This window comes from Clupea harengus, chromosome 11 (genome assembly GCF_900700415.2).
Source record: "Clupea harengus chromosome 11, Ch_v2.0.2, whole genome shotgun sequence".
NCBI lineage: Eukaryota > Metazoa > Chordata > Actinopteri > Clupeiformes > Clupeidae > Clupea > Clupea harengus.
The window spans coordinates 28,072,411-28,085,711 of NC_045162.1; the positions used below are offsets into that span (position 1 = coordinate 28,072,411).

Below are 13,301 nucleotides of genomic sequence, written 5' to 3' on the forward strand. Positions count from 1 at the left end.
ATCTTGAGGTTTTCAAAGTGCTAAATTTGTGCAAAAAAAATTTTCTATATTGATTTTGTTGTGAAATGCTAGGGAGCGCATGCCTAAGCTACAACACTTATTTTATTGTTGACAAAACTGCAATGCGGGTTGTTTTTATGGCATGCAAACTGATTTCTTTGGGGTTAATGTGCCAGCGGACTGCTCAATGGCATTCTGTGGGCTTATGATTACTCTGTGTGCTGTCAAATTTAACATTCCCCTTAACCTTACTCGTTGCGCCGATTGCATAACCCTTATGGAAATGTCTTTATTCAAGGATGATTGTGTGGGTTCGGATGATTTGCACGTTGCACAGTGTCCCTCAGCCCTCATGCTGTCTGTCTGTGTGTGTTGTGTGTGTGTTGTGTGTGTTTTTTCCTCATCATTCTAACGTTCTCCACTGTTTTTCTGTGCATCCGGAGGTATGGCCTCGAGACGCTGTCTATGAACGGGTGTTTCAGGTAGAGAACCCCCTCGCGTCAACTCAAAGGAGCAAACTCCTGTTCCACGCCCCCAAATGGAGATTTTGTTTTTGCCTGCCTGTATAAAATCCGTCACACACTTGCTGTGGCGCCATCTTGATCTCATCCTCCATGTGTAACAATCAAATAACCAACTCGGATGTCAGTACTCCCCTTTTTGACCTGCTAACCGCCTGCCTCGTTCTTTTAGATTTTGTTTGGTTATCCCTTCCCCTCTCACAACAGCTCAAAGTTAACACACACACACACACACACACACACAAAATGCATCTGGTTTTTGTGTGTGTCCCTGTGTTGTGCCAGTTGTTAACCGTGCTTTCTGGCAGACTGCAGTGTTGGGGGAGAAAGCTAGAAAGAGAGAGAGTGTGTGTGTGTGTGTGTGTGTGTGTGTGTGTGTGATGCGAGAGATTTAACAGTATGGCCTCCTGCTTCCCCGTGTGCAGCCCAGCAGGCCTGGTTACCCCAGCCCCCGCTCCAGCGACGGGTTCTACCCCAGCCCCCAGCACCTGGGCCAGCACAACCACTACCCGGTAGGTCTGCCACCCTCACCATGATGCTTGGGTTGAGTAGTAGTCTCAGTAGATGGTTCACATAGGTCTGCCACCCTCACCATGAGGCTTGGGTTGAGTAGTAGTCTCAGTAGATGGATCACATAGGTCTGCCACCCTCACCATGAGGCTTGGGTTGAGTAGTAGTCTCAGTAGATGGATCACATAGTGTGAAGACCAAGTATATCAGTGGTAGAATTGACAAATGACTATTAAATGCTCCTTTATATATATATATATATATGCTCCTTTACACCCTCCTCAAGTACCAGAAGTGACTCATGCATATGTTAATCAATGTAGCTAAGGTATCATTTTAGCACGAGCAGTGGAAAATCAGAGCCAACCCAGAGACTTCACCGTCTGTTCTCCATACCACACTGCTCTTTCTGACGCCTGCTCTTCTAGTGAGAGGGTTGTGTGTGAAATAGAGCATGGATCGGGCTGACTTTTTCTGTCCGAGCCCGACCCGCGTCCGACAGAGTAGTAACCGAGCCCGGCCCGAGTCCGACAGCCATTAAATAAAGACGGAATCAATTTCTCAACTGTTCATACTAATGCCACATTTACGTAAGTTTTTTATGAATAGCCTGGCTTTTTTAAACTCGGGCATCAACAGATAAATGCTTGCTCACACAAACAAGCGCTGTTAAACGCACAAGCGTGCACAAGGCCAATAAGCACATTTAAATTAAATGATTCACATTGCAAGAACGTGTTGTAAAATGGTGCGGCTCCTTTAAGAGCAGCACGTACAGGGTGGGTGTGCTAGAGAGAGAGAACGGTGATGCTTAAGAATAGTTTGGATTTAGCGACAGGAGCTAAAAACCTATGTGCTGTAACAGTGTTAACCAGTGTGTGAAGAATAAATCCTCAGAGAGAATACAGTGGGCATTTATTTACCAACCAGCAGCAGATGGAAAGGAAAGGGAATTAACCGCGAAGTTAAAAACATGTAATACTAGTCTCCCCTGCAATCTCCAACTAAGGTCAGAGACAGACAGCAAGAAAGGTTAACAAACGGAATGAAATAGCCCACACATTACACACGCTATGCCTTAATAAAACTCACGTTATATGCTAAACCAAAGGAGGCACAACAGACAAGTCTTACCATTGAAGATCTTTTTTTTTTTCTTGAAAAATCTACATAGTCCAACCATCGAGGTTTAATCTGCGTTGTTGTGGAGACAGAGGATTGCATCAATCATATTTCATTAAAACTTCACACTTCTTACATTGGACATATCCAACAGCCTAATTAGAATCTGCATCGACTACTAAGCAGAAATATCTCCATACAGTAGATTTCCCTTCGTTTAGTATCGTTTTAAACTCTCCAGATGACAGTTTCTCTTTAACATGATGCCATTTTGCCACCTGTAATTGCGTTGTCACAGCTAGGACCTGAGCAAATTCCCGCCACGGGAGGAAGGCTGTTATCCTAAATGTGATTTATTTTATTCTCAAAAACGAACTTCTGCATAATGTGAAGCAGTCACGTTGACTTCACTATTTATTAAGATATTTTAAAATATGGAACGTTCAATGCATTATTGCGCTGATGTGTCCGAGCCCGATTATAATTTCTAAATATTTGTCCGAACCCGGCCCGACCCGTCGGGTCCCGACGGGTTCCGACGGGCTCGGGTCGGGTATCCATCCTCTAGTGTGAAAGGGCTGGCCTGTCTCACACAGCTGAAACTCACGTTGTCCTGCGCTGTGTGTGTGTGTGTGTGTGTGTTTGTGTGTGTGTGCTGCAGATCTCTGGTTACCCCGGCGCTCACGGAGTGCCACACATGCACAGTGGGGGATTCCCCCCTCAGGCGTCTGGTCTGGACACACACGACGGCTGGAACCATCACAGACCCCCACAGGAGGTGCCCATGTGGTCCCCCAAAATGGAGGTGAGTTGTGAAAGACATGGGCACCATTGCCAAGTGACATGTACTGCAAGGCTCCAATAGTGATATTTTGAGGAACCAGCTGAAATCCGTTCTGTTGTGTGTGTGTGTGTGTGTGTCTGTGTGAGTGTGTGTGTGTGTGTGTGTGTGTGTAGGATGGGTGCACTTTGGACATGCGTGGTCTAGGACAGGGTCTGCCTCAGCACCTGATGGAGGAGCAGCTCATGCTGCAGCAGCATCAGATGGAGGAAGACCAGCGCTGGCTGGAGCAGGAGGAGCGCTTCCTGGTGAGGACACATCTGTCTGTCTGTCTCACTGTCTGTCTCACTGTCTGTCTCTCTGTCTGTCTGTCTGTCTGTCTGTCTCACTGTCCCATCTCTGTCTGTCTCACTGTCCCATCTCTGTCTGTCTCATCTCTGTCTGTCTCATCTCTGTCTGTCCCATCTCTGTCTGTGTGTCTGTCTGTCTTACTGTCCCATGTCTGTCTGTCTGTCTGTCTGTCTGTCTGTCTGTCCCATCTCTGTCTGTCTGTCTGTCTGTCTCTGTCTCACTCACTGTCCCATCTCTGTCTGTCTTACTGTCCCATGTCTGTCTGTCCGTCTGTCTCACTGTCCCATCTCTGTCTCACTGTCCCATCTCTGTCTGTCTGTCTCTCACTGTCCCATCTCTGTCTGTCTCACTGACCCATCTCTCTCTGTCTGTCTCACTGTCCCATCTCTCTCTGTCTGTCTCTCTGTCCCATCTCTGTCTGTCTGTCTGTCTGTCTCACTGTCCCATCTCTGTCTGTCTCACTGTCCCATCTCTGTCTGTCTCACTGTCCCATTTCTCTCTGTCTGTCTCTCTGTCCCATCTCTGTCTGTCTGTCTGTCTGTCTCTCTGTCTGTCTGTCTGTCTGTCTGTCTGTCTGTCTGTCTGTCTCACTGTCCCACAGACTCTCTTAAGCTTTACACGCTGGAGTGCCTAGAGACTTCTGTTCGTGGCAGCTGATGAATAATAATGGGTCCCACTCTGAGTCAGAACTCCAGTGTACGGGGTTTTTTGTGTGAGGCGACACGCCTTCCTGCAAGAGCTGTGTCACCAGACAGAGTGTGATGCAGGCCCAGTGGGAAGAGGAAATAGATATGTAGTCTTACTGATCTTCAGTCTCCTCTAAAGTTCCATTTGTTGAGCATGGAGCACCTTGGTAATGGGCTCAAGAGCAGAGTGACAGGATATATACTCTTAGTTTTATAAAGCCATGACTAATTATTTATATAGAGGCTATGTTCAGGCCTTGGTTATTACATTTGGAGAAGTAAACCTCTTTCTGTACGGCTGTATTGTTGAGTGGCCTGAAACCAAACTAATGTGCACATTACATTTGGTGACCTCTTTTGTCTCAAAGGATGCTGAAATTAGGCATGGGTGATTTCTGAGTGGTGTTCTGAAGTTGCATCATGTGACTTATGGAGAACAGCTGCCGAATTAGAATCGCTGCTATTCAGAAGCACATGCTTTTAACATGACACTCAGGAAGTAAGAAAAAAAAAAACCAGTAATTTCTGGATAGGCGACTGAACTCCATGCCCAGGACAGGCTGTCACATTGTTATCGGAGTGCCACAGATATGAACATAACAAATGAGAAAGGAGGCCACTGTGGGGTCGGCGCTGCTCTGATTGGGCCCAGATGTTGGAGTGGAGGAGATGTCCGCTCATGGCGGGAGCTCTGGCTTCTTTTAGTTTGCCTGTGTCTTTATCTTAGGGATGTCTCTCTGGGTTCTTTTAGTTTGCCTGTGTCATGATCTTAGGGATGTCTCTGGCTTCTTTTAGTTTGCCTGTGTCATTAGCGTAGGGATGTCTCTGGCTTCTTTTAGTTTGCCTGTGTCATTAGCGTAGGGATGTCTCTGGCTTCTTTTAGTTTGCCTGTGTCATTAGCGTAGGGATGTCTCTGGGTTCCTTTAGTTTGCCTGTGTCATTAGCTTAGGGATGTCTCTCCTGCAGAATGTCTGCTTGTGTTGAAGAGCTAAAACTGTAATGGTGGCTTGCATGGGAAAAAGTCAGTTATTAATCTGACGATAAGTTCTGGTACGTCAGCCTTATTTGAATAGAGCTAGGTCTGCCAAATGGCACGAGATAAGCAAATAAATGACTCCGTATAATAATAATAATACACTTGAGGCACTTGTTCAAACACATGGCTCACACTGTGCTTCAGAGATAGTAACTATGAAATTAGTAGAGAAAACAAACACTAAAAAATTAAAGATAAAACCCATAATACAAATTACGGGAAACATTATACAGAACTTTATCGATACTAAATCTCAAGCGTAGCACTGCTATAAGTACATTACGCCTAAACTAAACAAGTGCTCAAATCGCCACTTACACAAGCACTTCCAACTCCACAGTAACACATTACTGTACAGACACTCCAAGCCCCACACGGAAACTGCTAAAAGCTCGGGGATACTTCTGAACAAGCAAAGACACAGGCTGCCTGCTGGAAACGTACCTGCACAGTACGTACCTGAATCATGTAGCACAGGGGGGGGTAGAACACCTGACCCAAAGCACACTCAAAATGTACTTGGACCAAGGCCAGAGAGAGAGAGAGAGGGAGGGAGAGAGAGAGAGGGAGAGAGAGGGAATGAGGATGTGTGTAAGTGAGAAAGAGGGAGGAGAAAAGGGCTTGGCAGAAAAGTTGGTTAACGTTCTGCTCAGTTGTCATGAGTCAGCCAAGGCACAACATGTATGCGTGCTGCAGAGCATGAACCAGCTCTGGACACCAGCACTCACTCACTCACACACTCACTCACACACTCACTGGTTCGCTCACTCACTCACACACTCACTTAGTCACTGGTTCGCTCGCTCACTCACTCACTCACTCACTCACTCACTCACTCAGACACTCACTCACACACTCACTCACTCACACACTCAGTCACTGGTTCGCTCGCTCGCTCGCTACTGTACTGCCTCTGTTGATGGAACTACTGGCTCCTCCAGCCCCATGCGCATTCAGAAGGAGACGCTTCCACGCCGGAATACATCAGAGGATGCAGGTTTTCAAGTCCTGCTTTGGCAAACTGGTACAGCACGCCGGGGGTGGGAAGGGAAGGGAAGGGGCTTTCTCTGGTGGTTGTGGGCAGTATCAGGCTGTGCAGATGCTGATGCTGATGCTGTGTGTCGAACCTGACTACTGTGCTGTTGGTTTCCTGTCTGTGTCTGAGAAGAGAAAGAATTCTGTGGGAGAAAAGAGTTGTTTACAGGGTGTGGTTTGTTTGTTTGTTTGTCTGTCGGATGCATGCTGTCTGGAGTGTGTGTGGAGGACGACACATTACAGAAACTGTGCTTGAGTTTGACCGTGTTTCATGATCAATATTTGACCATGGCTAAAATCTGGATGATACACTTGGTAGAGTGCTAAAGATTTCTATGTGCTTCAAAAACAATCCTCCAGAAAAATTCTATGGATATATTTCTGAAGCATGGTGCTTAGCGAGTAACACTGTAATTTGATGATTGATTGTTTGTTTGTTTGTTTGTTGTTGTTGTTGTGATATCTGGGTATCTTGTTCCCTCTTCCTCCTCCCCTGCCATCAATAGAAGCCTGAATCAAGGGGAAGCATTGACAGAGAAGACTGCAGCCACCAGGGTCCAGTAAGTCCCAACGAGAGCTTTATCTCTTCCACACACACACACACACACACACACACACACACACACACACTCTCTAACACACACACACACACACACACACTTCCAGCCAAGTGATGCATGAGGCATTTCATGGACTCGTACTTGTTGCAACAGTCCCTCTCACACACTGCCTGAGGTGGTGTGTGGTTGTGAACCCATATGTGGAGTGTGTGAGACTGAGTCGTCGGTCTGAGTCATGGAGGTTTGGAGGTTTGGACCGTGCCCTCCCCCCCACAGGCCTCTCCTCTCCTCTCTCCTCTCCTCTCCTCTCCTCTCCTCTCCTCTCCTCCCCTCTCCTGGATACTCCCAGGGACAGTACGCTGAGGGTCACAGGAGGTCAAGCAGCAGCCATTAATAAAACCCATAATACAAATTACGGGAAACATTATACATTATACGTACCTGCAAACGTACCTGCACAGTACCTGAATCATGAAGCACAGGGCACAGGGCACAGGGCACAGGGCAGGGGTGCTTGTAAACACTCAACAGAATAATAATAATGATTTAAAATGCAAGATGGGAACCATGCATAAACAGTGCTTTGTTTTGTTAGTCAACAAATAAGGAGCAATATTTCTCATGTAAATAATTCCACCCAGATAGGGCACGTGTTGTGTTGTGTGTTTGTGCTGTAATATGATTGGATACTGGGCTGAGGGCGGGCGGTGTGTTTATGGAATGTCCTGGGAATGCCCAGCGGGTCACATGGCAGGTTTCCCCACAGAGGTGAAGTCGGATTGGAGGAGTTTTTGTGAAAGGAGGTTGGGTTTGATTGGTGCGTCTCCTCAGGGAGTGGTATTTGATTGGCGTCATCAGAGCAAAGGGGTGACGAGTGATTGGACACATTGTGGAAGGGAGAAATGGCTTTAAGAACACCAGTCAGAACTGCAGGTCTTTTTTTAATGACCATAATTCTAAAGTTGTCCCCATGACTGCAGGCACTGATAATGGTCCTTCTACCTTAAAGCCATGTTGTCTCATGATGTGACCATGCAGTTATCTGGTTTAGTCTCCGATCTTGATTTGTGACTGCAGGGACTGATAATGGTCCTTCTACCTTAAAGCCATGTTGTCTCATGATGTGACCATGCAGTTATCTGGTTTAGTCCCAGATCTTGATTTGTGAAATCCCCTCAGGGTGTTTTGAGGTTGGCAATAAGGGTTTTCCCCACTTACACAGGATTGATGTTACACCAAACTGCAGCATGAGGCGTATGAGGCTTTCCTCCCATGTGAACGTGTGGACTGACTGCGGCGCGAGCAGTGGAGAGCCCGTGGAGGGGACACACTGTTTACCAGACTCTGGGTGAAATATGTGGAGAGACTCGAGGGCCCGCAGACCTGATCCTCCCAGGGACGAGGCCATTAGTGGGTACCCTCCCCTCCCTGTTCCAGCCCGGCCGGGGCCTGCCACCCTCCACAGGCAGCCCACATGAAACGCTCTCATGCTAGGCATGCTCATTTACTGCACAATTTGCTGAAGGCCTGTAGGCGTTAGCTTCCCAGCGAGAGCGAGCTCAGCCCCCTTCCACTCGTCTGAAAATGATTATAGCCTCCATTGATGCTGTAGGTATGGAGGGAGGGAGCATTTTTGGTGGGAGATGGATGGGGAGGCGATGATTCATTGATCCCAATTTTCCATAAATCTCCGGCATGTGTCAGAGGATCCACAACCCTCTCTGACTGCAGTGAGCAGGGTGCAGGGTGCAGGGGGGTGCAGTGAGCAGGGGTGACCAGCAGGGTGACCAGTGAGCAGGGTGCAGTGTGTGTGTGCAGGGTGCAGTGAGGAGTGAGGAGTGAGCAGTGTGCAGGGTGCAGTGTGCAGGGTGCAGTGTGCAGGGTGCAGGGAGCAGGGTGCAGGGAGGAGTGAGCAGGGTGCAGTCGGCAGGGTGCCGTGAGCAGGGTGCAGTGAGCAGGGTGCAGTGAGCAGGGTGCAGTGAGCAGGGTGCAGTGAGGGGGACCAGCAGGGTGCAGTGAGCAGTGAGGAGTGAGCAGGGTGCAGGGTGCAGGGTGCAGTGAGGAGTGAGCAGGGTGCAGTGAGCAGGGTGCAGTGAGCAGGGTGCAGTGAGGGGGACCAGCAGGGTGCAGTGAGCAGTGAGGAGTGAGCAGGGTGCAGGGTGCAGGGTGCAGTGAGGAGTGAGCAGGGTGCAGTGAGCAGGGTGCAGTGAGCAGGGTGCAGTGAGGAGTGAGCAGGGTGCAGTGAGCAGGGTGCAGTGAGGGGGACCAGCAGGGTGCAGTGAGGAGTGTGCAGGGTGCAGTCGGCAGGGTGCAGTGAGCAGGGTGCAGGGTTGTGGTCCGTGTCAGGGCTCCCCTCTCCCCAGGCTAGGCTTGGGAAAGAGCTGCCATTTGAAGTGTTGCTGGTGCCGTTGTCATGATGCTCCCTGCTTTGAGTCACCGTGTGGTGTGCGTGTCTGTGTGTGAGAGTGTGTGTGAGAATGTGTGTGTGTGTGTGTGTGTGTGTGTGTGTGTGTGTGTGTGTGTGTGTGTGTGTGTGTGTGTGTGTGTGTGTGTGTGAGTACGTGTGTGTGAGTACGTGTGTGTGTGTCCGTGTGTGTGTGTCCGTGTGTGTCCGTGTGTGTGTGCGTGTGCATGTTCGTGTCCGTGTCCGTGTGTGTGTGTGTGCGCGCGCGTGCGTGCGTGTGAGTGTGCGCGTGCGCGTGTGTGTGTGTGTGCAGGCATCTGTGGCATGTTGGTTATTTGTGGTGAGACTCTGAGGGGGACGCCTAAACAGAGTTTCCATGAAAAGACAAAGAGGGAAAACATGCACAAACATTCTCTCACACACTGTTGCAGATCGTGTTGAAACCATGTGTGTTTCTAACTGTTTGTTTGTTTGTTTGTTTGTTTGTTTGTTTTTGCAGACAGGAAACCAGCACATATACCAGCCTGTAGGCAAACCAGGTAAAAAACATCCTCCAGCCAGGGTTGCTCTCTTTTCTTGTAATTACAGCTGTTTGCACTCCGTGCCTTTCAGTAGCATGGCTGTGTATAGCAGCGCTGCTGGAGCTCAGTGGAGTGGTGCTGCTTCATAGGGACCTGTCCCAGATCAGTGCTGCTTCATAGGGACCTGTCCCAGATCAGTAGTAGTGCTTCATAGGGATCTGTCCCAGATCAGTAGTAGTGCTTCATAGGGGTCTGTCCCAGATCAGTAGTAGTGCTTCATAGGGATCTGTCCCAGATCAGTAGTAGTGCTTCATAGGGGTCTGTCCCAGATCAGTAGTAGTGCTTCATAGGGACCTGTCCCAGATCAGTAGTAGTGCTTCATAGGGATCTGTCCCAGATCAGTAGTAGTGCTTCATAGGGACCTGTCCCAGATCAGTAGTGCTTCATAGGGACCTGTCCCAGATCAGTAGTAGTACTTCATAGGGACCTGTCCCAGATCAGTCCCAGATCAGTAGCAGTGCTTCATAGGGACCTGTCCCAGATCAGTAGCAGTCATAGGGGTCTGTCCCAGATCAGTAGCAGTGCTTCATAGGGGTCTGTCCCAGATCAGTAGTACTTCATAGGGACCTGTCCCAGATCAGTAGCAGTGAAAAGCTGTGCTCTCCTACTCTGTGTTGATAGTATCCTGCAGCAGGACCAAGACCGACCTCAGCCGTCTTACATAAGACTGGATATGAGGGATTCTTTTACCGTTTGGAATTTAAAGGAGTGGGTGGAAATGGCTGGTCAGTGGAAGCCGCTTGGCTGGACCCTGTCCTGATGGTGACGTGTGTGTGTGTGTGTGTGTGTGTGTGTGTTGTGTTGTGTTGTGTGCTTGTCCTCAGAGCATGCAGCACCACCCAAGAAGCCTCCGCGCCCAGGAGCCCCCAGTCACCTGGGCAGTTTGGCCAGTCTGAACCCAGTGGACAGCTACAATGAGGGAGTGAAGGTAAGACTGAAGCCGCTAGATATGGAGACTCCAATCACATTGCTAATTTTGACCTCAAACATGAGGCTGCAGCATTCTTAGGCAGTCTAAGTCCTTTAACGTGCCAACGCTACTGATTTGAGTTCATTATCATTTCCTTCGTGAATGGGGGTCGGAATCATCCTGGGGTCTGGGTCTATTATCTGTGTATGGCTTTCTCTTTGTCTCCCACTGTCTTTCTTCACACACACACACACACACACACACACACACACACTATAAATGCTTAATGGCAGGAGTGTGTGTGCCAGTGTTTTCTGCTCCAGTGGCTGTGTATATTAGTGTGTATGCATCGCTCCATGTCAGCAGGAATAGCAGGATGGCCCAGTAAAGCGCTCCGGTCTCAGCTATACTCGAGGAGACGCATGCCAAGCCTCAGCTAAAGCAGTCCCAGCTGCTGAGCACCACCCCCTTCACACACACACACACACACACACACACACACACACACACACACACACACTTAGCACTGGCTTCACGTAAACACACTCAGACAAATAAACTCTTATGCACACAAACTTGCTCAAATTCACTTTTACTAATACACACATAGCTACACACAAACACACACACACACACACACGCGCGCGCACACACACACACACACACACACACACACACACACACACACACACACACACACACACACACACACACACACACACACACACACACACACACACACACACACACACACACACACACACACACACACACACACACACACACACACACACACACACACACACTAAATCTCCATAGGCGTTCTCTCGTAAACAATGCTCAGTACTCTAGGAGCAAACAGTTTCCATCACACCCTGTTATTAAGAGCCCACAGGAAATTATCCCCACAAACACAATGTACATGAAGCAGTGGAGATTCGGAGGAAACCACCACACCACAACCAAACTGCCAGCCAAATAAAGCAGGATTATTTGAAAAGTCGTACAGTGTGTAAACTTGCAGCACCGTGTATTGTGCCTCTGTGTAATATTTATATGTTGTCTCTCTGTCTCTGTCTCTGTCTCTGTCTCTGTCCCTGTGTCTGTGTCTGTCTCCCACATACGTATATGCATAGAAACACGGCATGAACTCTTAGCTTGTCTTTTCTGACAGTGAGTGCACTTTTATGCATCACAACACCCAGGCTGGCTCTCTAAGTGTGTGTGGAAGCATGTTTTTGTGGGTGCTTGTTTCAATGATAACCTTTCTCTCTCTCTCCCCCCTCTCTCTCTCTTTCATCTCTCTCTTCTCTGCCTCTGCGTCACTGTTGTTGAACACAGCCCTGGAGGGTAAGAACACAGTGGATGTGTGTCTTGTGTGTGTCTTAATACTCTCATCTTTCATGGGGATTGTGAGTTGATGTGTACCCCATTTGAATCATGTTAACTTAACTTTAACCCAACCTAACTTGTCTTCCTGTCTCACTGAACCATGTCTTTGGTAAACGTTGTCTCTGTTATCGGTGGTTCCAGGGGGGGGGGGGGGGGGTTGTGGGTTTTCAACAGAAGGGCCTCCTGTTGTTCTAATGGTGTGCTTCAAAATGAGGGTGGCCAGCTTTAATTTGAGTATGGAAAGCTGACAGAGGTTGTGCAATTGAGGCTGTTACCTTTGGACACAAACTCTGATGTGTTTTAAGGGTCTATTAATCTGTCTTCTGTTTTCTTGATGTACTAAAAATAAATGACATCTTTATCCTTTGCTATTGCATATTATATTGTATTTCTCTGTTCTGTATTGCTTTGTTTACAATGGCCACAGTTCCTTCCATATCAAGCCAACTTGTATTAATTCATTTTAAATTCATTAAAATAGAATTACAGTCGAAGCACCAGTATGTTCCCAACCAATGTATCAACATTCACTGAGTTCAGTTACAGACGCTCATTTAGTTGTAGAGGACTGACACAACAGCTGGAACCAGCTGGTATTTGTCACGAGAGAGCAGTTGCCATTTTGTAGCTCTAGTCAACACTGCCACCTGCAGTGTATGTATTGAAATGCACCTGTAACTGCCACATCAGACAGTGGGTTGAATCATAGGTTTGTAAACAATCTGTGGTTAGCCCTTAAGTAATTTGAGTTCTTAAAGAATGTCCTCCATGATTTTAGATCCAGCCTCAGGAGATCCACCCTCCCCCCACTGCCAATGTGGACCGCTCCAACGACGCGGTGTATGAGAACGTGACGGGGCTGGTGAAGGCCGTGATCGAGATGTCCAGTAAGATCCAGCCGGCGCCTCCTGAGGAGTACGTGCCCATGGTGAAGGTGTGTGTGTGTGTGTGTGTGTGTGTGTGTGTGTGTGTGTGTGTGTGTGTGTGTGTGTGTGTGTGTGTGTGTAGTGTGTGTGTGTAGTGTGTGTGTGTGTGTAGTGTGTGTGTGTGTGTGTGTGTGTGTGTGTGTGTGTGTGTGTGTGTGTGTGTGTGTGTGTGTGTGTGTGTGCCACTGGATCGACGGGCAAAGGCCACATGCCCCACATACGTGTGTGTGTGTGTGTGTGTGTGTGTGTGTGTGTGTGTGTGTGTGTGTGTGTGTGTGTGTGTGTGTGTGTGTGTGTGTCGCTGTGTGTGTGTGTGTGTGTGTGTGTGTGTGTGTGTGTGTGTGTGTGTGTGTGTGTGTGTGTGTGTGTGTGTGTGTGTGTGCGTGCGTGCGTGCGTGCGTGCGTGCGTGTGCGTGTGCGTGTGCGTGTGCGTGTGCGTGTGCGTGCGTGCGTGCGTGCGTGCGTGCGTGCGCGCGTGCGTGCGTG

General features: G+C 48.5%; 1 protein-coding gene across 1 annotated transcript in view; it reads left to right on the forward strand.

Moving 5' to 3' along the window:
- ptk2ab (protein tyrosine kinase 2ab) overlaps positions 1 to 13,301 on the forward strand; it is a 62,920-nt gene that overhangs the window by 47,554 nt on the left and 2,065 nt on the right. Inside the window, 8 exon segments of the mRNA XM_031576702.2 lie at positions 947 to 1,033; positions 2,815 to 2,958; positions 3,111 to 3,242; positions 6,549 to 6,602; positions 9,506 to 9,545; positions 10,412 to 10,515; positions 11,839 to 11,847; positions 12,668 to 12,823. Coding sequence (XP_031432562.1) covers positions 947 to 1,033; positions 2,815 to 2,958; positions 3,111 to 3,242; positions 6,549 to 6,602; positions 9,506 to 9,545; positions 10,412 to 10,515; positions 11,839 to 11,847; positions 12,668 to 12,823 — 726 coding nt within the window.